General features: G+C 39.8%; 1 protein-coding gene across 1 annotated transcript in view; it reads left to right on the top strand.

Annotated features, from left to right (window-relative positions):
• Positions 1-25,440, top strand: part of nppc.S (natriuretic peptide C S homeolog) — a 33,301-nt gene extending 7,861 nt beyond the window's left edge. Inside the window, 3 exon segments of the mRNA NM_001093118.1 lie at positions 226-318; positions 21,821-22,108; positions 24,059-25,440. Coding sequence (NP_001086587.1) covers positions 268-318; positions 21,821-22,084 — 315 coding nt within the window. The 5' untranslated portion in view covers positions 226-267 and the 3' untranslated portion in view covers positions 22,085-22,108; positions 24,059-25,440.
• Positions 25,441-26,601: the final 1,161 nt, after the last annotated feature.

Raw genomic sequence — 26,601 nt, 5'->3', positions numbered from 1 at the left:
TTGAAATAGTTCAACTGACCTCTGCCATTGACTGGTAAATGAACTCTGCAGGTTTTAGGTGGCGAATATTCAAATGAAAACTGTTTCAATGATCAAGGTCTGATAAATCGCACATTCAAATTTACATTCCAGTTGGTGCTTCTTTTTTGACACAAAAAAAACTCTAAAATTTGAATTTCCAATTTGACCCTTAATAAATCTGCCCCTAAATGTAATGTTCTGTAGGTACCTGAAGCGGGGGAGGTATGAGTTGACCCACAATGAGAGATGGCAACTAAGTGGAACCGGGACCATTTAAGAGCTGTTTCGAGGCCAAAGGTAGATCCCAAAATGTATACAACAGTATATGTCTCATGTCTCATGTTAGGATTTTATGGATCCAACCTGGATTTTTTTAGATTTATTGAAAGTCCAAACAATAAAATACTCCATCTCAAACCTGCCGAGGTCATGTAGAAGTCAATGGCAGATGTCCCTTTTGCAAATTGAAGATATCGTGATCTGCGCTGGGTTTCATATAATAATCCGAATAATCCTGAGTTTTCAGGCAATAATCAAAAAAAAACCTATGATTTGGATCTTTTCACGATTTTACTGAGTCTTTTCCTGCACCATATTTTTTAAATTTAATTTATTGATATATAAGGTAAAATGTGGATGGGAGTTTGGTCGAAGTGGTTTTATAAAATAATGAGAAATATTCAGATTTTAGTAAATACAGTAACCCCCTTGCTGTCCTAGCTAGTATTTTAAATTGAGGAGGGAAATGGGGTGGTAGGAGCTATAAAGTTGGAGATCTTTTTGCAAAATGAATACCAGTCAGTTGAAGTTCACAGCCCCAGGAGTTTTGTTGGGAAGAAAAGCCAGGGGGCTAATTTGGAGTTGGTAGGGTAAGCTCACCCAAATAAGACTCAAGCTATTGAGGTATAGTATACTGTACCTTGGAGGAGTAAAGTTTAGAATAAACTTTTGGACCTATTTAGCAATCTCCTCCTGGGGAGTATACATTTTAGCATAATCACCTTAGTGGATGCCAATGTCTTACCCACTTTTTACCTTGGCATAAAGTAACTTTTTTTATTATCCATTTTAGTTTAGAGTAACATGTTTTCTGCTATATCCTATGACAGTGATACCACAGTAAGAAGTAGAGAGGATTTCATTGTTTTGTCCTCTAGACTAAATAGGAATACCCCCATTCTGAATGCTAACAACTATACAGTATATAGTTGTGTTCCAAATAATAGCAGTCCAACATCACTAACCTGATAAATCACAGTTTTTGGCAGAAATTACATTTCTACATGGCAAATATTTTACTAGTAGGTGTAGTAGAGTAATAGAAAACCAATAAACAGTCAGCTGATTATTTGTAATTGAAAAATTCATTGAGGCTTGTTCCAAATAATAGCAGTGTGGTGTTCAATTTGTGAAAAAGAGGTGTCAATTATGACCCTTATGTAAGGAAGAAAGGCAGCAAATGTCGTGCATGCTGGTAATAGTGCATTTCTCTCTGAAAATCGGAGTAAAATGGGTTGTTACGGACTTTTCTCAGAAGAACCGCAATTTAAAAGTTGATTGGAGAGGGGAAAACATATAAAGAATTGCAGAAATGATAGGCTGCTCAGCTACAATGATCTTGCATGCTTTAAAATGGCAACCAAAACCTGAAAAACATTAAAGAAAATGGAAAACTACCGTTCAAATTGAATAGCAAAAATTACAAAGACTCAGCCAATGATCAGCTCCAGGAAGATCAAAGAAGGTCTAAAGTTACCTGTGAGTACTGTGACAATTAGACAAGAAGCCCCCACAAACTCCCATTGTTGAAAAAAAGACATGCTGAAGAGGTTACAATTTACATTGGACTGATGAAAGCAAGATTGTTCTTTTTGGGTCTAGGGGCTGCAGACAGTTTGTCAGACGACCCCCAAACACTGAATTCAAGTCACAGTACAGTGTGAAGACAGTGGAGCATGGTGACACAAGTATCATGATATGGGGATGTTTATCATTCTATGATGATCTGCTGGGCCTGTTTATCTCATACCAGGGATCATGGATCCGTTTCAATACATCAAAAGACTTGAAAAGGTTGTGTTGCCTTATGCCAAAGAGGAAATGCCCTTGAAATTGGTGTTCCAACAAGACAACGACCCCAAACACACCAGAAAATGAGCAACATCTTGGTTCAAGTCCAACAAGACTGACGCTATGGAGGGACCAGCCCAATTCCTGGTTAATCCAATAGAAAACTTTTGGGGTGACATCAAGGCAAAACCAAGAAATGCAGAAGAATTGTGGAATGTAACAGGTGCCAGAATTTGGTGGACTCCATGTAACACAGATGTGCAGGAGTTCTCAGAAACACTGATTATACAACTAAATATTAGTTCAGTGATTCAAAGGAAAGCAAAATCTTGAAACATTTTTCAGTTTATACAGTAAATGTTTGAATTCGTAAGGAAGAATGCAGACACTGCTATTTCTTGGAACAAACTTATATTCCCGTTTCTTCATTTTCTGTAAAGGAATAACACAAATTTGATACATTTTTCTTCATGTTTTGATTTGGAATGGAATGTGCAGTGTTCCCACAACTGTGCAACATTTTCAGAATATTAAATATAGTGATAACATCACATTTGTTTCTTTTCTTTTTTCTCTCTTGTTCTCTAGTCTGATAGAATGAATACAAATAAGAGCAGGGTTCAATGTAAAATAAAAGGGAAAGTTTGGTTTATTAAAGTGTACTTTGCAGCACCTGAGGATTCCAAACTTTTTTGAGTAAATATCACCTGTGCGTTGTTTGCGTTTATATTTTAATGCATTTATATTCATGTTAGTTTTAAAGGCAACTGGAGCATTCTGTAACTGTTGTTTTTTAAAGGATGAACTGCTTCACAAGCAGAGTTTCTGCACTGCTCACTATAAAATGCCAGCAGGAACTCCTCTGTTTGCCCAAACTGGAGGATTTTATGTTTTCCTTTGTATTAATAAACATCAAGCTAAATTAATAGCTCAAAATAGATAGAAAAACCGCAAAATAAAAAATTACAGTTTTTAATGTTCTTAGTAAAAGTTAATTTTTAACACAAACTTTCCCTATACTCTTGCTTTATTTTTACAAATATTGAATTATAACAGTCAAATCACAGCCTGATTTGCATAAAAGAGGAATACAGAATGGCATACTAGCACCACCAATACCATTAACTTTCTATTCTGTAACATAATCCTGCTTTTTATGGCATTGGTGAGTTTTTTGCTGCGGCTTATTAGAGACTGTTCTACATTTTGATTATTGCCTTTTTATTTATAAAAGCAAATGCATATTTTATATGTCTGTACTGTAAGTTGTAATGACAACATTAATATTTCTTATAAGACCAGGCAAAGTATTACACTGTCATTTTGGAGAGAAACATTTGGTGTATCAAAGGCTTTTCTTCATAACATTCTGTGAAATTAAACCCCCACCATTCTCTTCCAGACATTGTCTATGCAGATTTTTTTTATTTATCCAGATGATTATGTACAAAAGTCTGCAAGAGATCAAATACCTTGTGTGGCTGAGGAATTACTTACCATTCAGCTGAACTGAAGAAGCATGATGAGTAAAGATTACTTAACAAATCCGGCTGCTTTAAACACTTCAAGATACTAAGGGTCAGGTATGGCTGCAAGTGCAGTTGCATTAAGTTGGTCACAGTTGTTGCATAAATAAAACCAGACACAATGCATTTTGGGTAGAAAACATGGCGATTTTGCCAAAAATTGCACTTAACTCAATGCAGATGTGGTTGTAAATTAACCCTACTGTGCCCTGCATGCCAAACCAGCTTCTGGGGTGCATTTTTGTTTCAACGGTTGGTTTCACTAAACCCCATCTTTAAACAAAATGAATATTACTGTGGTAAAGTGCATTTTTAATCTACGGTCATTTTGAGATCACGTAGTCAAATATAGTTTTCTCTCAAAATTAGTTTTATTCACCAGTGTATGATCTACTATATTATCTCATCATTACAATGTGGAATTCTATCAGAACAGGAAGTTAGGGCTCTCTACACAGTCATCTCTCAGTAAATCCATGTCAACACTCAACTTCAAGTCAAGTGCAAATATTTGTTTTAGCAATGTGTATAGTTATGATCATCACTCAATTTATTATCATTACATTGCACATGTTTAGCATGACAGTTGATTCCACAGTGTCTGCACAGATCATTGCTAGCTTATGTTTTATCATTTGTGCAGTAGTGTCTGTACTATGTTATAAACAATATGCATAGTTTAGATATAATTAGGACCACTATCAGTAATCATGGAGCCAGATACTACTAAGTTAGCTGGTGCCTCCCCCTGGGGAGCCCCAATTATTAGCTCACTGGGCAACTGGGTCCCCTGAGGTGGTGAGCCCTGCCAACATGTAAAATAATGTCGCAATAAAGGAAAAAAAGCCCCTTGCATCCACAGCCTTGCTCCTGATCCACCCTGGCCATTCCCCAGTTATATCAAAACTCCACCAATAACCTACCCAAATCTTGCCAAGTCCAAGCAAGCCCCAGTCCTTTAGAAGCTTGTGAATCATGCTTTTCCTTATCAAGGTCTCCCCTGCCATGGGACCCCTGACTACAGCACCACCTGTATGGCAGTTCTGGATATTAAATCAGTTCTTGATGGGTTTAAGCATTTGGATAGGAAGGGATATGAATATGAAAACATTTGAAAAGCAGAATGTAAGTACAGATTAAAATCTGAGAGCAGACTACTACATTCTCAAGAAGATGTGACCTATAAATGTATAGCTATTATTCCTTTTATAACATATGGGGGAAAAACTGAAAATCACTATTTTTAAATGTTAACCTTTTAACTGGCAAACACCTAGATACTATGGGGCACATTTACTATTGGTCGAATATCGAGGGTTAATTAACCCTCGATATTCGACCGTTGAAGTAAAATCCTTCGACTTCGAATATCGAAGTCGAAAGGATTTACTGCATTTCCTTTGATCGAACGATGGAAGGAAAAATCATATATTCGAACGTTTAAATCCTTTGAATTGAACGATTCGAAGGATTTTAATCCATCGATCGAACGATTTTCCTTCGATCAAAAAAAGCTAGGAAAGCCTATGGGGACCTTCCCCATAGGCTAACATTGGTGCTCGGTAGGTTTTAGGTGGTCGAAGTTTTTTTTAAAGAGACAGTACTTCGACTATCGAATGGTCGAATAGTCAAACTATTTTTAGTTCGAAACGTTTGATTCAAAGTCGTAGTCGAAGGTCGAAGTAGCCAATTCGATGGTCGAAGTAGCCAAAAAAATACTTCGAAATTCGAAGTATTTTTTATTCTAATCCTTCACACGAGCTAAGTAAATGTGCCCCTTTGTGTTGGAAGGTAAATGCTCTGACTGCCAAGCACGTAGTACCTAAGTACCAAAAGTATATGGTATTTTGGGGTGAATATACATTTCGTATTGGGCACCAAACTAATCAGAGGACCCCAGGAGTTCATATTTAGGATGTTTTATCTTGGTACATAATAATATGTGGGAGACAAGATGCAGCAAAGTGGAAGCTTTGAGGTGATGTTTGGAAATATAATCAACATTTCCAAGTGTATGAAAGTTTTGCAACTTGGTACTTTGGATTAGAAAGATATGCATACCCAATTTGGCCTTGGTATTTGTTTGGTGAATATTGTAATAAGGATTTGATGTGATAATATATTTTTATGATTATTTTTACTGTAAGATATTTTTGGAGAACCAGCATATATAGCAAGGCTGTGAAATAAGAAGGTGTTTACAACAGTACTACACATGAAGAGCTCAGTCAGCCTGCTAGAAAGCATTACAGGCAATCCAAAAGATTATGTGATCCTCCTAACACTGCTCAGCAAGAAATTACCAGAAATTTGTATAGCAAACAGGTGGGAACACATGATAAAAAAAGATATCAGATGATTTTCTCTTTCTGTGAATCTGTATCTTCTGCTGATAGCATTCATCATGTTTTGTACTTCATGTTCACTTAGAATAATAGCTTTCCAAACTACAGTCAGATCGCAACGAGTCTAAAATAATGTTTCCGGAGAGATGCGAAGGTATAGTTCTGTTTTTCACATCCCATGACTATGCTGGTTTTAGAAGCAATCAGAATGTAAATTATTAGATGCAAATGTTCAGATGTCTAACACATCTCTTCAAATAATTATATTGGTATTATTGCTATGTCCCTTCAATACTGAACTTAAATATTCCACATCTTTATTAGAGAATGTTTTATTATACTTGTTAATTTTTCCCAACACAAAAACTAGATTTTGGGCAGCATACCACCCAATCTCGAATTCAAAGCTTCCCAAATAGACAATAATCCATTGTTTAGGCAAGTTAATCTGAGCAGAAAGAGAGAGATGAGGCTTCTTGGAACTTACTTACCTGCTAGTGCCCATGGCAGGTAATTCATTTTACTTGTTGTTTGGGGAAACACTTGTTGTGAAGGGTCATAAGCAGAAACAAAAATAATTGTAGTGCCATATACTGTATGCCCAAATGATCAAGCCGTGTGTACAAAATTAGCCACAAATTTGTTATTTTGGTATAACGGCACTGTCAGACAAATAACTTTCCCTTAAAAATTGTAAGGGAAAACTAAGCAATGACATATTGTATCACAAACAGGACCGCCATCAGAAATCGCGGGGCCCCACATGACAAAATTTCCTGGGCCCCCTGGGCTGCAACCACCGCAAGCCCCACCTACAGGTCCGCCCTCCCCACCCCCACAGGTCGGCCCCCACCACACTGTAAAAAAAAACAAAAAAAATATTGGTGGCTAGGGTTCCCACATGTTAATAAAAAATAAAAAGATATTGGTGGTTAGGGCCCCCCATAAAAAAACATTTGTGGTCAGGGCCCCCCATTAAAAAATATTGGTGGCTAGGACCCCACATGAGAAAAGAAAAATTGGTGGCCAGGCCCCCCCACACATTATGAGAAAATTGGTGGCCAGGGCCCCTTAAACGTCCCTGCCTTCCCGAAGTCAGCAGCTCTCAGAAAGATGGGGGGCCTGGCTAATCAAGGAAGTGTGGCGTGGCAGGGCCCCCCTTATCCTCGGGGCCCCCTACAACTCTCCCCCCCTGATGGCTGCCCTGATCACAAACTATTAAGGTTGGTAAAAGGTGTGTTTGAATACATGCAGATACATTTCACAGAGTCATCTACTCATCTACTTGCTCATTGTTTGAGTAGCTTTGTTCTCACTCTGTAAGCTAGTTTATGTAGGGTCACATCAGGTATGGTTCAACCAACAGATGGATAGTTATATACTTTTCCCTCTCTCATTCTGTTCTCTAATTAAGCCCCAGGTGTTTTGCCCCTCCTTTATAACTTCAGTCCTGACCTTAAGGCTAACGTTTCCAAGAGCTCCAAGACAGGACTGGTAAAGGTGACTGCAGAAAAGCCATTATTCTTTCTCTCTACACACTTTACCAATAATATAACAAGCTTAAAACCTTAATTGTCCCATCTCTAGATTATAATTACTATGTAATAGCAAATGCAGACACATGTTTTTCCAACTTTATTATATGACCCATGTTTATATTATCTGGCCTTTAGCAATTGTTTATATTAAAAGTTCCCAAATAAGTGGGATGACCCTCCTGGTGGATTGTGGAGCAATGGCAAGGGGTGATCAAACTGAATACAGTTTAGGCAAGATGTAGGGATACCGCCTGTTGCTTCCCTAGATACCCCTGAAAACCCCTCTAGAAGGTCCTTGACTGCTAAGGGGAGCATAGACTGGTCCTCCGAAGCACAAATCAACTAAAAAACATTTTATCAGGGGCCCCAAACAAATTAGCCTTGAGGCCAAAAACAGGTTTAATGTGAAGAACCTTCACATTCCTAAACATGATCATGGGGACCCACTCTACAACAACATTAAGTCCCAACCTACAGTATATAGATTTAGAACGTATTGGTATTGGTAAGACTGGGCTGAGAATGTCCATTATAGTTGCAATTGTCAAAGCAGGTTTATGAACACGTGATAATTATTACTATTGACATTTCACATATAAACTAATCAGATCTTTGCTTAAACATAACCAGTAATATGTATATATAATACATGCCTTTAAGTGCATTAAGCCAACCATACAAATTGTTGCTGTTAGTAAAGGGAGTAGAAGGTATGGAGTGGAAGAAGTATGGGAGGCCATGGGATATGAATAGAAAAAGTAAATTGAAGCTCTATATTATGTTAGGCAGGAAAGCGTTTAGAAATGGTTTGTCATATCTCCCTTTTCCAGGGATTGCTTGATTCGGGTAAATATAGACATTCCAGGTATCAAGTTCATGTGTAGACAAAGAACCTGAAATATCTGGTGCATTGGGCGGAATCATATGCTCTCCAGTCGACTACTGATTTTGGGACTGCTCACGGCATATCACTGTAATACTTTTGTGGTAAATGTCGTTTTAGCTGATTTACTTTTTACCTTTTAAGTTTTGTGTGTTTGGGTTATCTATAATCTGTGAAAATCGTTCCTAAACAGATAATAAGAAAACAGAGACAGGAACTTTTAGCACATTTGCTGGCAATAATAGATTCTCACCATCAGTGATGACAGGTAACTGCCATGTGTAGAGGGGCACAGAGAGACAGTAAAGTGTGAGGTATTGTGAATCCTCATGTTAACCCTCTAGGGATGGAGGGGGAATACAGAAAGACCCTCAGGTTGACCTTTGTCCCCAGGTTTTTAACTTTGATTCTGATTCTTTGGATTTATGGTTTTTCATTCCCTTCTCCAGCATACCTTTACATCTGCAGTTTAATTCCTCTCTATCCGTTGCATTGAACTGCTATCTGTGTCATTATCTGTGGCGTTCTCCAGACATAAACAGAAAATTAATGGTTGGGGAATTAGACAAACAATGTTCTGTGTAGAACAAAAGATGGACCCCACTCTGTTATTTACAGTATGCATCCTGTACAGTTTAGTCATTAGGATGTTGCCTGGAGATACATTATAATTAATTACAACAATAACAGATGTTGTTAGATAAAGCTAAGTGACTCACAAATATTAGATGTGGCTTACTGTAACTAAAATCTCATTTAATGACATGATGGACAGTAACCTTTTTCTATTTCAGAAATAAATGATTAAAGGGACTATACAGTATACCTCCTTGTTCAACATGAGTTCAATAAATAGTTATTGAGCTGAAGTTACTTTTTTCTTATTGTTTTAATTAATAACAATCTATGGTTTTTGATATTTCTTGAGCTAAATGGGGCAATGTCTTTGCAAGGCAGATACAGGTAATTACCAGTGCACTGATATTTCACTTACATAATGGACTACTGCTTATCTGTAAACCAAAACAGTGGGAACAAAAGCTCCAATCCAAGAGGGGTGCCTATTGTAAGGGCACCACCTCAGATTGTAATGACTTACCTAATACACCGGACTGGTATGTGTCGGCCCAGGAGAAATTGCAAGCAATCAATCCTCTTCCTTCCTGCTATCTTTCTTTGTGGGGGTGCACAGGCACAGTAGAGCCATACTTTAACAAAAAACATTACAACCTGCTGTCCTGGATAAATTAAAGGGGTTTTTCACCTTCCAAACACTTTTTCAGTTCAGTTGTTTTCAGATTGTTAATCATATACAGTACAATGACTTTTTTCAATTGCTTTCCATTAGTGATGGGTGAATAAATTCGGCAGGCGCGAATTCCCAGTTTCACCTCTGGCGAAAAAATTTGCAAAACTCCAGCGAAAATCCGGCGGCGTCCATAAAATTTGGCGCACGTCAGAAAAGTTGCTCACATCAAAACCGTTGCGCGTCAATACTATTCAGATGCCCATTGACTTTAAAACCGGCGTCAAAAAGTTTCACAAATGTTACGCCATTTCGCTGGAAATTTGCTAATTTTTCGGCGACGAGAAACGGGAGAAATTCCATCTTTTATTTTTTATCGTTTTCCCACAATTGAAGTTTAAAGGGATCCTGTCATCGGAAAACATGTTTTTTTTTTAAAACGCATCAGTTAATAGTGCTACTCCAGCAGAATTCTGCACTGAAATCCATTTCTCAAAAGAGCAAACCAATTTTGTTATATTCAATTTTGAAATCTGACATGGGGTTAGACATTTTGTCAATTTCCCAGCTGCCCCTGGTCATGTGACTTGTGCCTGCACTTTAGGAGAGTGATGCTTTCTGGCAGGCTGCTGTTTTTCCTTCTCAATGTAACTGAATGTGTCTCAGTGGGACTTGGGTTTTTACTATTGAGTGCTGTTCTTAGATCTACCAGGCAGCTGTTATCTTGTGTTAGGGAGCTGCTATCTGGTTACCTTCCCATTGTTCTTTTGTTCTGCTGGGGGATATCATTCCAATTTGCAGTACAACAGTAAAGAGTGATTGAAGTTTATCCGAGTACAAGTCACATGACTTGGGGCAGCTGGGAAATTGACAATATGTCTAGCCCCATGTCAAATTTCAAAATTGAATATAAAAAAAAATGTTTGCTCTTTTGAGAAATGGATTTCAGTTCAGAATTCTGCTGGAGCAGCACTATTAAAGGATTCGTTTTGAAAAAAAAAATGTCCCCATGACAGTATCCCTTTAAAGTTAAATATTCTTGCCTCTGGTGTTTGTCTGGCAGCTCAGTGATCCAGGAGCATCTGAACTGTTACAATTTGCTACATTTAGTTGATACATTTAGTTGATACATTTCTCAGCAGTATCTGTGGAATATTAGCAACTATTGTATCAATTCTAACATCTGACTTGAATGAAATTCAGGGATTCAGCTCAGCAGGGACAAAGATAAGAAATTTATCAACTAAATGTATCAATTTAGAAAGAGTTGGTGACCCCCCCCAGAGCTGCTTTAGAAGGTGAATAATTAAACTTTACACTTCAATATTAGAAAAACTGTCACAAATACAGTGAAACCTCAATTTTACATCTTCTGATGTAAGAACTCCTCACTTTACATTGTTTTTTTTTGTGGTCCCATCTATATACTGTATTATGCATAATACATTTCCCTAATTTTACATTTTCCCTAATTTTACATGTTTTTAAACGTAAAATGGGAGTTCTACTGTAGAAAATAGAAAGTAATTGGAAAAAGTCTTTATTTCTGGTGAACTAGCTGAAACCAACTGAATTGATAAAAAGTTTTTAAAGGTGAACAACCTCTTTAACTGCTCCACTTTGGAAAACAAAGAATTGTCCCCATGGTTGGCAGCTCTGTATTCATCCGGGAGGGCAGCAAAAGTTCAAATCATGCAGTGTCACTTCAAATCCCCTTCCAACAACTTCTCTCTCATTTTCCTACTTGTACTGGCTGCAGGGGACGTCTCTTAAAATCCTAGGCCATGCTCAATATCAACTTGTATTTATTTATATCAGTTTTCTGTCACTTTGCTCAAAGCCTTTCATTCTGTTTCTCGAATCCCAAAATTGGAGTGCTGTCACAGGTCTGTATCACCGAGTTGGTGTCAGGTGCCTTCAGGTGTCGGGCTCAATACTGCCCAAAAAGCCCAAAAATGTATATCACAAAGCAAGAGACCTGCGGCACAACTGTTGCAATTGATTAAGTGATTAGTATTTATTCATCTCATAAACAAAACGGCAACCGTTGCCGTTTTGTTTATGAGATGAATAAATACTAATCACTTAATCAATTGCAACAGTTGTGCCGCAGGTCTCTTGCTTTGTGTTTCATTCTGTTTCTAACCTTATTCAGGTTGCAGTGCAAAATGTAAAGAAATCATTGATTCTACTCAACCTTCGCGTGCTACAATGCGCTACAAGTTCTGGCCCCGGAAAGCATCCAGATATATTCAAACCATGTGAAACACAGAGCATGATAAAGGAAGAGTTTCAAGTGAAAATAAAAGTCCAATGTTTATTCATCCACTTAAAAGCAATTCAGAATTACTTACAAACTATGGAACCATTCACTTAACCCCTTTTGTAGCCCTACAACCTCTTCCTCAAACACACAAATGGTTCACATACACGTCAAAACTTAAATCCCTCTAAGGACCCTCTAAGGACCCACCGCATAAAACCATTAACTCCTAAACTCCCATTACACTGCATAAACATAATGACTAGTAGGTCTTACAAAAATGAAATACATAACATAAAGATAAACAAAATATAATAAATATAATTCCAGTTCATACCCCATAGTTCTCAGTTGTTTTAAGGTGTCTGTTAACCTTTTATTCATGTCACCTTTCCTAATCTCAGGACAGGGTTTATCAATAACCTGAAACCGGACATTAGTTGGATCACTATGTAATTGTAATCACATAGTGATCTGACTAATGTCCTTAAAATCGTATAATGATAGTACACACGGTTTAAAAAAAAAAAGGTTGTATTTTTATGAGTTAAAAGGTTATGAATGAAGGAGTGTTGCTTTTTATGAAATGCTTTATAACAAGGTAAGAAGCATACAAACGACTTTGTGTCTAAGGGTTAATAATTTGAGGTTAAATAATGATGATGATGTCATTTCTCGAATTGAGTTTTTTTAAAAAGCTGTTTGACACTATGGTGGGTCATGACTATGACTACGTATCGCTGGATACCAAATGCGTCCGGACGTTGTTTTTAAACTATTGAAATAAAGTTGACCTTTTATTCAATGAGTGGCATACAGATTGCTTGCCAATTTTCTTATTCTTCTCTTCTACTACTTGCCTCTGAAATCCTAGAATGTATTGTGTTCTACCATATTACTAACTTTCTACACCCATAATCTATTGGAATCTTGTTTCCGGCCTGCATGTTCTACTGCAACTGCCTTGCACAGAGTTACAAATGATCTTCAGGTTGCCAAAAACAAAGTTCACTTTCTATTCTAATACTCCATGACCTATCATCTCCGTTTCATACAGTTAACCAGACAAAGAGTACAGGGCCCTTGCCCAAAGAGTGGGCCAACATTGCCTGCTGACTTGTCCACACCAGACAAAATTTGCAGCTTATTGGCCTAAGTATAAAGCCAAAACAATGATCTGTCTGACTAATATCTTTTTTTGGGCAGCTTAGAAACATTTGTTGGGTGAGGACCACATTGTGTTACTTAGCTGTTGGGTCTGCATAGGACCCTATAATGATCTTATTATTATCAGATTGGCTCAATTAGCCTGACCTCCTGGGTACTGATCATGCAAAGATCATAAATTTGGTGACCTCACCAAACAAGTCACTCTTAGGAGCAGATTTATCAAGGGTCGAATTTCGAAGTAGAAAAAGCTTTGAAATTCGACCATCGTATTGGAATACTTTGGGGCCGATTCACCAAGGGTCGAATATCGAGGGTTAATTAACCCTCGATATTCCACTGGGAATTAAAATCCTTCGACTTCGAATATCGAAGTCGAAGGATTTTAGCGCAAATAGTTCGATCGTTCGATCAAAGGAATAATCCTTCGATCGAACGATTAAATCCTTCGAAACGAACGATTCAAAGGATTTTAATCCAACGATCGAAGGATTATCCTTCGACCAAAAAAATTAGGCAAGCCTATGGGGACCTTCCCCATAGGCTAACATTGGGTTCGGTAGGTTTTAGATGGCGAACTAGGGGGTCGAAGTTTTTTCTTAAAGAGACAGTACTTCAACTATCGAATGGTCGAATAGTCGAACGATTTTTAGTTCGAATCCTTCGATTCGAAGTCGTAGTCGAAGGTCGAAGTAGCCCATTCGATGGTCGAAGTAGCCCAAAAAACACTTCGGAATTCAAAGTTTTTTTACTTCGAATCCTTCACTCGAAGTTAGTGAATCGGCCCCTTAGACTTCGAATATCGAAGTCGAAGTTTTTTTACATCGAATTTGGCCATTTGCGGTCGAAGTAAAATCGTTCGATCCAAAGATTTGAAGGATTTCATCCATCGATCAAACTATTTTTCTTCGACTTCAAAAAACGTCGAAAAATGCTCTAGAAGGTCTCCATAGGCTAAAATAGCACTTCGGCAGGTTTAATTTGGCGAAGTATTGAAGTCGAAGTTTTTTAAAGAGACAGTACTTCGATTATTGGATGCTCGAATAGTCAAAGCATTTTTACTTCGAATCAAAGTCGTAGTAGCCTATTCGATGGTCGAAGTATCCAAAAAATTACTTTGAATTTAGAATTTTTTACTTCGAAATTCCCTCTAATTCACTTCGACCCTTGATAAATCTGATACTGATGACTTCAACTGATGAAGTGCACCCCCCCCCACACACACAAATGTCTGTATTTTTTTCATGCACTTAGCTAATAAAATGTTAAGGGAGGGCGCCAGGCCTGGACTGGCAATCTGTGGGTTCTGGCAAATGCCATAGGGGCTGCTGTAAGGTTCCATAGAAAGTCAGTATTTAGTGTGCTGCTGGGAGCTGTTCGGCTGCCTCCGTGTGGGCTGATTGGGCCTCTGTGTACCTGAAATGCCAGGGCCTATTTTAATTCTCAGTCCAGACCCGAGGGAGGGTTATGTCTGGCCCACCAAGAAGTATCTACTGTATGTGCCACCATTATTGTATATGCTGCAGGGGTTGCAAAGCCCACAAATGTTATTAGTGGTGCTTGCGAAGCAAAGCATCACTACTGTTATCTTGCAAACTTATTTTTATTCTTCTTCCGTATGAAAGTTTGGCGCGTAACTAGTCCCGCACCGTTTGTCCTAGACCCATGAATGAGGTGTCAAATCGTGCGGCTTAATCGGGAATGGGGTGGTATGACTTTTCTAAGGGGTGGGTGGTTAATTGCCCCTTGCGGGGGCAATTAACCACCCCGAAAAGTCCCATAGATTAACATTGAGGCCAACTTTTGACGGATTCTAGCGCAGAGAGGGAATCTTGTAGAAACGTTAAATTTACCACATTTGAAGAGGTTTGCGACCTGTGTCAGATGATACCCCGGCACACAGGAATTGTAGTAGCAGGGCAAGCCCTTGCAATTTTATTATGCAGTAATTGCAAGGGCTTGCCCTGCTACTATAATTCCTGTGTGCCGGTGAAATTCTTCTTACCCTTGTTGTGAGGCTGCCGATTCCTCTATCACTGGGCACCAGGATAAGAACCTTTGGGAGTGTGTGGTGTGCGGCTTCTCCATATTCTATCAGATGATACCCCACACGAGGGTATAAGTTTTACCCCCGGGGCAGGAGAGGTCCCCAAATTTGCCCCATTGACTTATAATGGGGAATTTATCGAATAATTAGTTTGTCGCAGACCCATGAATGAGGTGTCAAACCGTTCAGCTTATTCGGGAATGGGGTGTTGTGACTTTTCTGTCCTATTTTGGGGACCCAAAAAAGTGAGCGGAGCCGCAAACAACCAATCAGATTTTCCCTATTGACTTCAATGAGAAAATGTAAACAGCTGTAATTCTCACAGTAATAAAGCCAGAGCTCCCAAACTTGGCACCGTGGGTCACTGGGTGACTGCAGCCAAAATTTACAAAAAGTGGGCGGAGTCTACAACAGCCAATCAAATTTCAGCCATTCAATTAAATAGGAAAATTTTAAACTGCTGCCGCTCTTAGACGGTTAATGGCAGGGTCCTCAAACTTGGCACAGTTGGTCACTGGGGGACTGGGATTAAAATTAAGAAAAGTGGGTGGAGCCAAAACCAACCAATCAGATTTCTTTGATTGGTTTTAATGGGAAAAATTAAGAAGGCTGCCATTCTCTCAGTATTGATGTCAGGGACCTTGAATATCACAAATGTGGTCGCTGGGGGTTTCCACTTCAAGTTTAGAAAAAGTGGGCGGAGCCACCAACAACCAATCAAATTTCATTCATTGATTTTCAATAGAAAAAAATAGAAATGCTGCCATTTTTACACATTAAATGACAGCATTCCCAAACTTTGGTATGTTAGTCACTGAGTGACTGTGGTTCACAATTAGGAAAAAAAGGGGCGGGGCAACAACAGCCAATCAGATTTGGGCCTGAGTTTTGCCACGGCAAGCACCACTCACATTTTCTTCAGGAAATGTACCTCTCTAGTTGCTAATGTTATACCCCATATAGAAAAGCCTGATATAAGCTTTTTTCAAGTGCCGTACCAATGCATGCATGTGAACTGAAATGCTGAGTATGAGCGAAAAAAAAGTCCAAAATAGTCTGACAATCTCCAGTCATATATTTTAAAGCGTTTGGTCACCTTCAAATACTTTTTCCAGTTCAGTTGGTTTCAGATTGTTCATCAGAAAAGAAAAGACTTTTTTCCAAATACTTTCTATTTTCTATTTGTGACCATTTTTTCTAATATTGAAGTTTAAAGTTTCATTTTTCACCTTTTAAAGCAGCTCTGGGAGAGGGTCGCCGACTCTTTAACTGTTCTAAATTGATACATTTAGTTGATACAGTTGTTATCTTTAGCCCTGCTGAGCAGATTCCCTGAGTTTCATTATAGGCTTTGTTAGATTTGATACAATAGTTGCTAATATTCCACAAATACTGCTGAGAAATGTATCAACTAATTGAATCAACTAAATGTAGCAAATTGTAACAGTTCAGATGCACCTGGATCACTGAGCTGCCAGACTGAAACACCAGAGACAGGAACATTAAACTTCAATTGTGGGAAAACAATAAGAAATAAAAGATGGAAAGTAGTGATGGGCGAATTTCTCCTGTTTAATAAATAGCGAAATATCAACTAAATGTAGCAAATAGTAACAGTTCAGATGCACCTGGATCACTCAGCTGCCAGACTGAAACACTACAGACAGGAACATTAAAATTTAAACTTACATTTTTGGGAGAAAGGTAAAATATAAAAGATGGAAAGCAAATGAAAAAGGTATTTGTTTATGGTGAACAATTCAACTGAAAAAGGTGTTTGGAAGGTGAACAACCCCTTTAAAGATTTCTTAGATATAATATGTGATGTTAGAGGGTGCAAAGGGAGACTGTAGTGTCCTATACAACTATGTTTCTAAATTGTGCTGGTGCTGCTCTGTTTTGCACTAACTTAATAGATGAATCTCTGAGTTTCTTGGGCAGAGTTTTTATTTCTCCAGTGGATTGAGTTCTCTTTATCCTACTTAGAATGTAAGCTCTACGCTTGAGTTTTTGGGAGATCTCCTTCTGAAAGGAGATCTAAATAATAGTAAAGAAATAAGAGGTGCATTGGGAAAGCACATGAGCTGGGAAATCCCTGCTAGTTCTGCTTAAAAACCAGTAATGAAATGAGCCAGGACAGATCTTACACGGGTGTTTTCTCTAGTTGTGAGTATACAGTAGCTGCCTGAATGGTGAGCAATTTAGGCTAAAGCTCCCTACTTACCTCCCTGTCTCATCCTGCCTGGGTGAGATTTAGCACAGAGATTGCTTGCTCATATTAAACATGTTAATACATAGTGGCACATTTACTAAGGGTCGAATTTCAAAGTGGTCAAGTCAAAGTATCTTTTTTTGAAAATCGATCGATCGATTAAATCGTTCGAATCGTTCGATCGAACGGTTTGAATTCAAACGAAAACGGCTAAATTCACTCAAAAAAAAGCCTTCGACTAGGTTTTTTTGAGTGAATTTAGCCGTTTTCGTTTTAATTCAAATCGTTCGATCGAACGTTTCGAACGATTTAATCGAGCGATCGATTTTCAAAAAAAGATACTTTGACTTCTAAAAACTTCTAGGAGGTCCCCATAGGCTAACATAGCAATTCGGCAGGTTTAAGGTGACGAAGTGGCGAATTCAAAGTTTTTTAAAGAGACAGTACTTCAATTTTCGAATATTCAACGTTTTGTTTTTTTTTTCAATTCGAATCGAATTTTGGCCTATTCGACGGTCGACGTACCCAAAAATGATTTCAAAATTTGAAAATTCACTTTGAATTCACTTCGACCCTTAGTAAATGGGCCCCTTAGTGTGATTTCTATAAAGAAAGGGCTTTCAGGGAACAGAATGGCAATTGTATTTGTCAAACCCAAATCATTACAAAATGAAGTAAAAATCCGCTCAGATTCCTTGCTGTGGGAATGGGGGTCTGGCTATAACACTAGTCCAGTGTATCCCTTGTTCTCTGAGCGGTACCAACAGATTCCAATGTCATTAGCCGCAGATAAGCATCTCGCCTGGAACTGCCAAGAGATCAATGTCTCTTACTAAGCGAAGTTTTATTGCTGCTGTTTTTGCTGTCTGTATAGCAAGTGCCTGATCCATTTCACTCGCACTGACCCCCGCCTCAGTCAGATCCCGAGCAGCACCCATAGGGAGACACCGCGGCTGCGAGGCGCCATTCTCTCTGTCCCCGAGCCTGTGACTGAAGGTACAGTGTGTGAAGAACACAAAAACACAAGCTTCACCCCTCACTCCTCTCTCATATGTCTGCTGCTCGCGCGGGAAATGGAGTGGAACTCTGTCAGCCTTGGATTCTACAAGGGAACAAGCTGCCGCCGTTTTTCACCTGACTTTCCTCCAAGTGGCTGCGCTGATACAAATGTAAAGTACACAAGTGTCAGACGCGTCGCAGCGACAATGTCGGGAGGGGAGTCTGCAGAAAAAAACCTCAAGAAAGAGACTAAAAACAGAAAACTCATTCACAGCCTTGTGTTGCCCAAGAACATAACTATAAGTGACATATATCCCCCCAATCCCACAAGATTGAAGCTGCTGCTATTGATTCCTCTCTGCCCTGACAAATGTAACATTACAAGAGATTGTTAGAAAATCCAGTCCCGACAAAATAACTCCATTGTGTATGTATGTATGTATATATGTATGTATGTTGTATAGGAACATGACAGATATACACAACTGCCAGCTCACTCTATACACACATGTATATATACTGCCAATTATAAGCCATGCAAGAAAAAAAAAATCTAAAGTAAACCAATGACCTGGCCGGGACTTGCAATATGTCATGAGAAACTGATCTAGAGGGTAACCCCGAGCACTGGCTGCTGCAGTCCTATCTCTAGGGTGACGTCACCAGATGCTTTATAAAATGAATGGGGTGTTGATATGAGTTCACAGTCTAACTGGAGCAGCAGCAGCAACAGGAGGAGGAGGAGGGGAGACTCGCAGCCAACTCCAGATTTTCTGCTAGTTGTGTTTTTATTACAGTAACACTTGGAGATATTTGTGCGCTGTAAAGGCTAAATCCCACAGTCAGGATGCGAGTGTGTCTTATTGTGAGCTGGGGGGTCGTGCTGGCCGCGCTCTGTGTCAAGGTAGAAGCGAAACCTGCAGTTCAGCCGCACCACAAGGTAAGTAAGTGTTCACCTGCTGCGAGCGAACTTTCTCCTTTTCACTTTCTTTCTGCACCAGCTCCTCCTTTCTCTCAACTTATTGCAGCTACTGTCTGTCATACACTCCACAATGGACTCTAGTCCGAGGGATCAGGCACCAGTCCGGCTCTGCAGCCTCTTGGGCAGCAGGTGTCAGTTGCAACAAGGCGCAAATATAGTGCAAATGTAGTGCAAGCGGTGGGCACGAAGGGCACAGAAATGCTAATAGCGCAGAAAAGAGACAGGGGAGCACACAGGTTTAGTACTGACAGCGGATAAGGTAATGTTTACCCAGTACTCAGCTGATATTGCCCTGGTGCATATATATGCGTGTGAATACTAGTGCACAAGTGCATTCATTTGTCAGGCTTTAACAGCAAATGCTTCAAATGAATGAGCCGGACACCGAGGTGCAGCGTCAAGTGAAACGACTAGCCGACTTCTCCCAGCTGCCCCCCTGCTGTTTGCCGCTAAATCCATGGTGTGTGCACTGTGCTTCATGTCAGTGTTCTATTGCAACTACAACTCTCAGGCCATTGAGTGAGCTCTCCAGGTGTCAGGCTGGTACCAGGGGATGCAAAGGTGATCACTACTGCACCAATCTAACCAATACTTACATACATCATCTATACATACATACATACATACTTACAAACAGAAATATAGATAAATACATACAGACATACACACATACAAATACACATACATACATACATACACATACATACATACATACATACAAACAAACAGTCATACATACAAACAGATATATATATATATATATATATATATATATATATATATATATATATATATATATATACTATATATATATATATATATATATATATATATAAATACATACAAACATGGAGAGAGGAGAAAGGAAATCAATAGGGATAACAGGCAATACAGCTGGGGAGCTAGCTGTTCCCTGTCTGATTTATGTTATATATAAATGTCACTATTGTGACCCGAGGTAACTTTACCCCAAGGGTGCAGCCTATACGGATTAGCAGCCTATACTGATAGTTTCTGCATAAAGTGGAAGTCCTATATCTCCAGGTGAAAGAATAATTGACATAGACACACATGAAGGCATGCACCTAGTCTTGTTTGTGTTGGTGGGGGGGGGGCGTCTATAGAATGGGAGAATTAGTGACTGACAGCTAGTGAAGGATGGAATGGAAGAATTGGCAAGTGACAGAATGAGAGAGTTGGTTGAGGCTACAATGGGGAATCAGCGAGTGAGTAGAATGTGAGTGGATGGGTGGGTCCTGGGGTGGAAGGGTTAATGTATGGGTTACCGGGTGAGATATTTAGGTGAACAGTTATTGACTTGATGGGGACGTTGTTGAGTAGGTGGGTGAGGGAATAAGTTAGTAAATGAATTGGTAAGTGAGCAGATATGGGAATAAGTGCGCTTGCCAGTAGGTGACTGTGTAACATTGAGGCACTTAGAGACTTGCCGGGTAAGTGAGAAGAACAGAGTGAGTTAGTAGTATGTTAGTTTAGTGACTGGATGGAGGTGCGTGAAGGGAAAAGTAACTGAACTGGTGGGAGAGTGAGCGATGGAAAGGTAGGTGAGGGGGCAGGTGAGTGGCTGGCTCAGTAAGTGGATAGGAAAGTGATTTAATGAGTGACTGACAGTTTATATTTCATGGATTTCACAGTGGCCCAGAATTAGTACAGCAGGTGTCTGGCACATTTAAATCCGGGTAACTCCATTTCACTTATTTTACCCATCTGTCGACTATGAAATAGTCCTGTTGGATTTAACTCTCTCTCTAGGGATACAGTGTGTCCTCCTGGCTGCACTAGAGTCGGGGATGTATCCTGATCCTGACAGGTATAGGGCAGCAAAATAGAACTGTGCCGGGAGCTGCCATTAGGGTTCCACACAGTAGGTGGATATGTGGCTGTGGGATGTCTGTGCAGCAGGTGAAACAGGGGATCTCAGTAGCTCGGCAAGGAAGGGGGTTAAGTGAGCAGGAGCTGCCAATATAAAGTGACATAATGGAATAAGATCAGAGTCCAGGCTTTAGTCAGCGCAATTATCTGGGGTGATATAGAAGCTGCTGCTTGTTATTATTATTATTGCTCTCTATACCCCTGTCTGAAGGCAAGAGATGTGCGAAACGTGACAAAGTATTTGCTTTCTGTTTGTATTGAGCCCATTGGTCTCTCAGCCTTGAGGAAATTATTGGCCTCTGATCTCTAAACAAAGTGGGACACTGGGCATTGCCATATGGGACAGAGGGGCTGTATATTATTATTATTATTATTATTAACATGTATTTATTTATATAGCGCAAACATATTCCACAGCACTGTATAAGCACAGGCATATTGGCCCGGATTTAGCGCCCATCTAAAGATAAAGGGGGTCATTTAGTTATTTTTGTGTTGTTTTATGTTTTGTTAGGGACAATGGGGGCACAAGAGAAAGTAAGTTTAGCTGTAAGTGTCCCTGTACTCATGCTGCAAATGTCTCCCTGATATTCTGCCCAACATTAACTACTGTCTCCCTTTTGCTTTGCAGTCGCTACGAGCTTTGCTTGGGGACGAGCTGGCTGAATATTTGGCCTCTGGAGAGAGAGGGGATAGGAATATCGACCCCAAATTACGTGCCAGACTTATGCGTGACATCAGAGCCGACACCAGGTCACGGGCAGCTTGGGCGAGGTTACTCAACGAACACCCAAATACCCGCAAGCAAAAGGGCATCAACAAGAAAGCGCTCTCTAAGGGCTGCTTTGGACTCAAATTGGACCGCATTGGTGTCGTCAGTGGCCTGGGCTGCTAAGAGCTGGAGTGCCATCTAGTGGCGGTAAGTTGCTATTTGGTGTATTCTCCTTTGCCAGCAGCAGCAGCCACCACTATTCCATTGCTCAGCCACCTCAGCACTCCCTGGCTAAAGGGGAAACTAAGCCATGGATGTGTAAGGGTACTAATGAGTAATTATAGCAGTGATAAGGCTCATATCATGGATGAAGTCATTTTCTTATCCACCAAACTCTGCCAAACCCCCTGCACCTTAGTTATGGCTAAAGACACAGTACAGAAGCTTACACTTCTTATTGGGAAAGCCAAGTCATCATATTGGGAGCTTTATCCTGCATTGATTTTATTTTTTATCATCCATTTAGATCTATAGAAAAGCCACACTAAATTCAGAGAAGTATGTGAGTGATTTAAAAAACTATAATTAATAAAACTAAAAAGATGTGTAACATATAGGGAATGATGGACTCCCTATATAAACCAAAAGTCCAACCCCAATGAATAAGTGCCTAAATTACTGTGAGCTGAAAGCCTTAAAATATATGGCTATAAGTAGTTACAGAAGAGTTCTCTGCTAATATAAAGGTAGAAACATGGACTAAGTGCTTATATGCTTACAGCAAGTGTTATAGTATTTTTATAATACATGAGCGTCAATGAATGAAGTTACACACATGACATCACATGACATGCCTTATAGTATAATGTTGTTATAGAACCCCTTGCCTTAACCTGTAGCTCTGACTGCCATTATTGCTAGTCAATCACACCCAGTAACCCCTGTGATGCTGCTAGTTCAGTTGGAGTTGAAATGTTTCCATTAAAGATCCTGTAGATGCGGTTTTGAACCTTTCCTATTCTAAAGAAATGGTATGGTCCTTCATAGCCAAATTGCCTCATTTCCTCTCTAATGTACCATCCCTGAATGTGTCCCAGCTACAGTCAGCCTTACAATTTAAAACAGGGTATCCAACTTGGGGGTTCTGGGAGTTGTAGTTTCCTAACCAAGGTTTAAAGCATTATCAAATGGCCAGAAGAATGTTGTTGTGCTAATATGAACAAATGTGTACTTGATTCTGGTGATTTGCAATCTGTATTTTAAAATATATTCTGTATTAGATGGGAGGTGGGGTCACTAACCACAACACCTGCGTTATTCCCTTAGTGCTAAGGAGTCAAGTTACTTGTGCCTGTAGTGGCCATTAAATATGTGTATTTGCCTCATGATAACTGATACAGCTTTGAGCGTTCTTTCAGTCCTGCACTTACGCAAATGATTTTCCCATTAGTGACTATAGCACATGTGGCATATCCTGGCTTGGGCACGACCTGCCTGATAGCCTTTCCTGTCCCTCAAAGTAGAATAACAGCGCTATCCAAAGTGTCTCTTGTGGCAGTAGAATTACCTGGACTGGCTCCTATAATAACAATGAAGTCATATACTGATACTAAATATTTTTAGTACTTCCATTCAGGCTGGTGGGAACGTGGAAAACTATTGGAGGGTCACATGAGGCATTGGGGTGTCTAGTAGGGCAGCACAGCGGCAACAGCTACTGATATTTGCCTGCTTTGAGCAGCATTACACCGAACACTAGTGATATTTTACACAACCAGATGAATCTGTGCATTCATGTTAGGAACCTCAGACACTGCAGACGTAGATATGTATGCACTGGATACCAGAAGAAAAGAAAGCCACTAAGGGGTTAAAGATAGGAGGAGGATGGAGGGTTGGAGCTTGCAGTCCATGAAGTGGTGGGAGGACTACAGAGACAATTTGAGGAAAATGAATGATTTGAGGCCAGAGCTGTGCTTCCCAGGCTCCTGGCAGTGATGCATCTGTGGTTGTGTTATTAATAACTGGGATCATAATTCCATCTGCTTTTTTCCATGTGCTGTTACAAGGCTTGAAGTGCTGTATGAGAGAAGTCAGAAACCTGGCTTGCTCCATCCTAATAACAGGACTAATCCAGAGGCTTTTTTTCTCTTCCAGGCTCCGAACATTGACAATGGTTTTCTGATCACTGGTCGTTATCCTGTCTTAGAGTGGACTGAGGATCTTCTGATTCCCCAAGCCAGAGATTCCCCAGCAGTGGCACAGGCCGGTACGATGGGACACAGGACCTGCTGTTACCACATGTCGTCTGTCATTCTGTTCCCAGCGCACAAGAGCCATATGTGTGTGTGCCGTGTACATATCTGTAACCAGGGCTCCCTAGATGTTTACATATCAGTCCAGACAAGTGTTTCACCTGTGGGGCAGACTCTCATACGTGTTCTTAACGTGCAGTGTGACCAGGCTCTGTATGTGCTAAACCATTCCTTATCCACGGTCATGGATATCTGCGTCAGACTACAGTAAACCCTTCATATACCACTTAGTTTTTATTTTAACCCTTGGAATTAGCCCTTAACATCTCTAATTTTGTTTAGAATGTGTTTGAGCTACTGATTGGGGTATTCTGGGCTACTTTAGTAGTAGCCCACATAAGCTGCTGGCCTTTTTCATAGAATATAGTGAATTCCTAGCCCATGAGGACATATGGGAAGACTGCAGTGCATCCTGGGACCTCTCATCCAGTACTGTGTCACCGATAGTACATTTGTCTTATTGCTTTCAAACACTGACGTGCAACTTTTATCATCCTGTACTCGGTCAGTGCTAACTCCCTCCCTTATTTTGGGGCCCACATAGTGAAATAAGCATTACACAGAGGTCAGTTATACAATACATGTGCTTTGTATTTATGGTCATTTCATTAAAGGGCTCTAACTACATGTGCCGCACAGTGAGATATGGTACAGTGAAACTCACAGCAGGGTTCTAGTTGTTATCAGACACCTCAAGGCTATTCAGACAATGCAATAAAGTTGCTGTTATTAATCAAGGAGATCGTACATTGGTGACTGGTCAAATAATATAACAGATTTGATAACAAAGACAGCAGGTTCTGTTTAAAAACCCAAACTGTGTTTCTCTTTTAATAAGATACTGGACTGGCTGAGATGGCCTCAGATGCATTGGACCAAGCAGGCCCCTCAGGCTAATAGAATCACTCATAACTCTTGAGTTTGCACTCACATTAAACTTTCTACCTAACAGGCCCCAAATCTGGGTAATGAGCCAATGTCCCATCCAGCAGCTCAACTGTCCCATTTCTTGGGATACATGTGTTTGGTAGGCGGGAGACTGTCAGAGTTGTCTGTACATTCACACCATGCATTTGATGTATTTAAGTTGTAAAGCTATTTATATTGTTTATAAGAGATATTTATAAAAAAATCTTTTATTTATGTAATTAAATGAACGGGGTCAAACATTGTAAAATTTTGTCCTAAATAGTTGAAACTTTTAAAAAATAAAGAAAAAAAAAATAATAAAAAATAGTCCATTTCAGATATGTTTGTTATTGCATTTATTTTTTTAGCACACAACAGGGATTCTTTTTTTGTACTGCTTGCAAATGCAAAGCCCCCACAAGACTTGCCCCTATAATACTTTGTAGAAAAACCAAGTAACTGTGGCAATCTGATTGGTTCATTTATGTCTATTGTCTCCAAAAGCAAGACGTGGCAACACTTCTGGCAAGTCTATTAATGTAATACATGGGATCTTATATAATGAAAGGGAGGTTAAACTGGCCCCTAGATTCATCTCCAATTATGCAGATAATGTACCACCAAAGTCCTTGCAGTCTATACATACACAACATAAAATAACTTTTGAAACTAATGAAAAGTAATCTTTTCTGCCTGAGACACCCACTGTGACACCCAGCAATCAGCACTTTACATAGTAAGTTAGGTTGAGAAAAGACCATCCATCTCTATAGACTATTGTCTATATGTGTCTATATAAAACCTGCCTAACTGCTAGTTGATTCAGAGGAAGGCAAAAAACCCTTTTTCTGGATAAATTTCTAATAAGAGCTATCTTCTATAACTCACTGACTAAAAAGCTATTCGACCCCTTCTTAAAGCCATCTGATATATCGGCCAGTGCAACTGATTCAGGAAGAACCAGTGGTTTAACTATAGAGGAAGCAGACCACATTGTCATTTGGGGGGTTGGCTTCCTCTATAGAATTAAAATCCCCCCACTTTTCTTTAAATTGGAGCGCTTGTGTGCTTTCGCAAGCATGCAGCAAGGGAAGGGGGTGCGGCAAGCAGAGATGGACAAGTCAAGCACACCAGTGGCGCAACTATAGTGCACCAGGCCCACCCGCGAAAAAAATCTTCAGAGGGACCCGGCGCACCCCAATCCCCATCCTCCTGCCCACTTCCCGTCACACATTTACTCTGTCTCCGCCAATTCAGTTCCGACTTAAGTCCCCCTTCCTTGCTGCACGTAAGAGAGCGGCTGGGGAGGAGGGGGTTTTCTTATTAGCTATAGAGGAATCAGACCCCACAGTCCGGGCCCCCTGTTCCCGGGCCCCCCTGCAACTGCGGGGTGTGCTTCCTCTATAGTTACGCCACTGCTTTATAAATTTATATATAGTTATATCTCCCCTTAAGCAACTCCTCACGAGTATAAAC

The sequence above is a fragment of the Xenopus laevis genome, chromosome 5S (genome assembly GCF_017654675.1).
Source record: "Xenopus laevis strain J_2021 chromosome 5S, Xenopus_laevis_v10.1, whole genome shotgun sequence".
In the NCBI taxonomy this organism is placed as follows: Eukaryota; Metazoa; Chordata; class Amphibia; order Anura; family Pipidae; genus Xenopus; species Xenopus laevis.
Note: the sequence above shows the minus strand (reverse complement) of the source record. Positions and strands in the feature narration are given on the sequence as shown.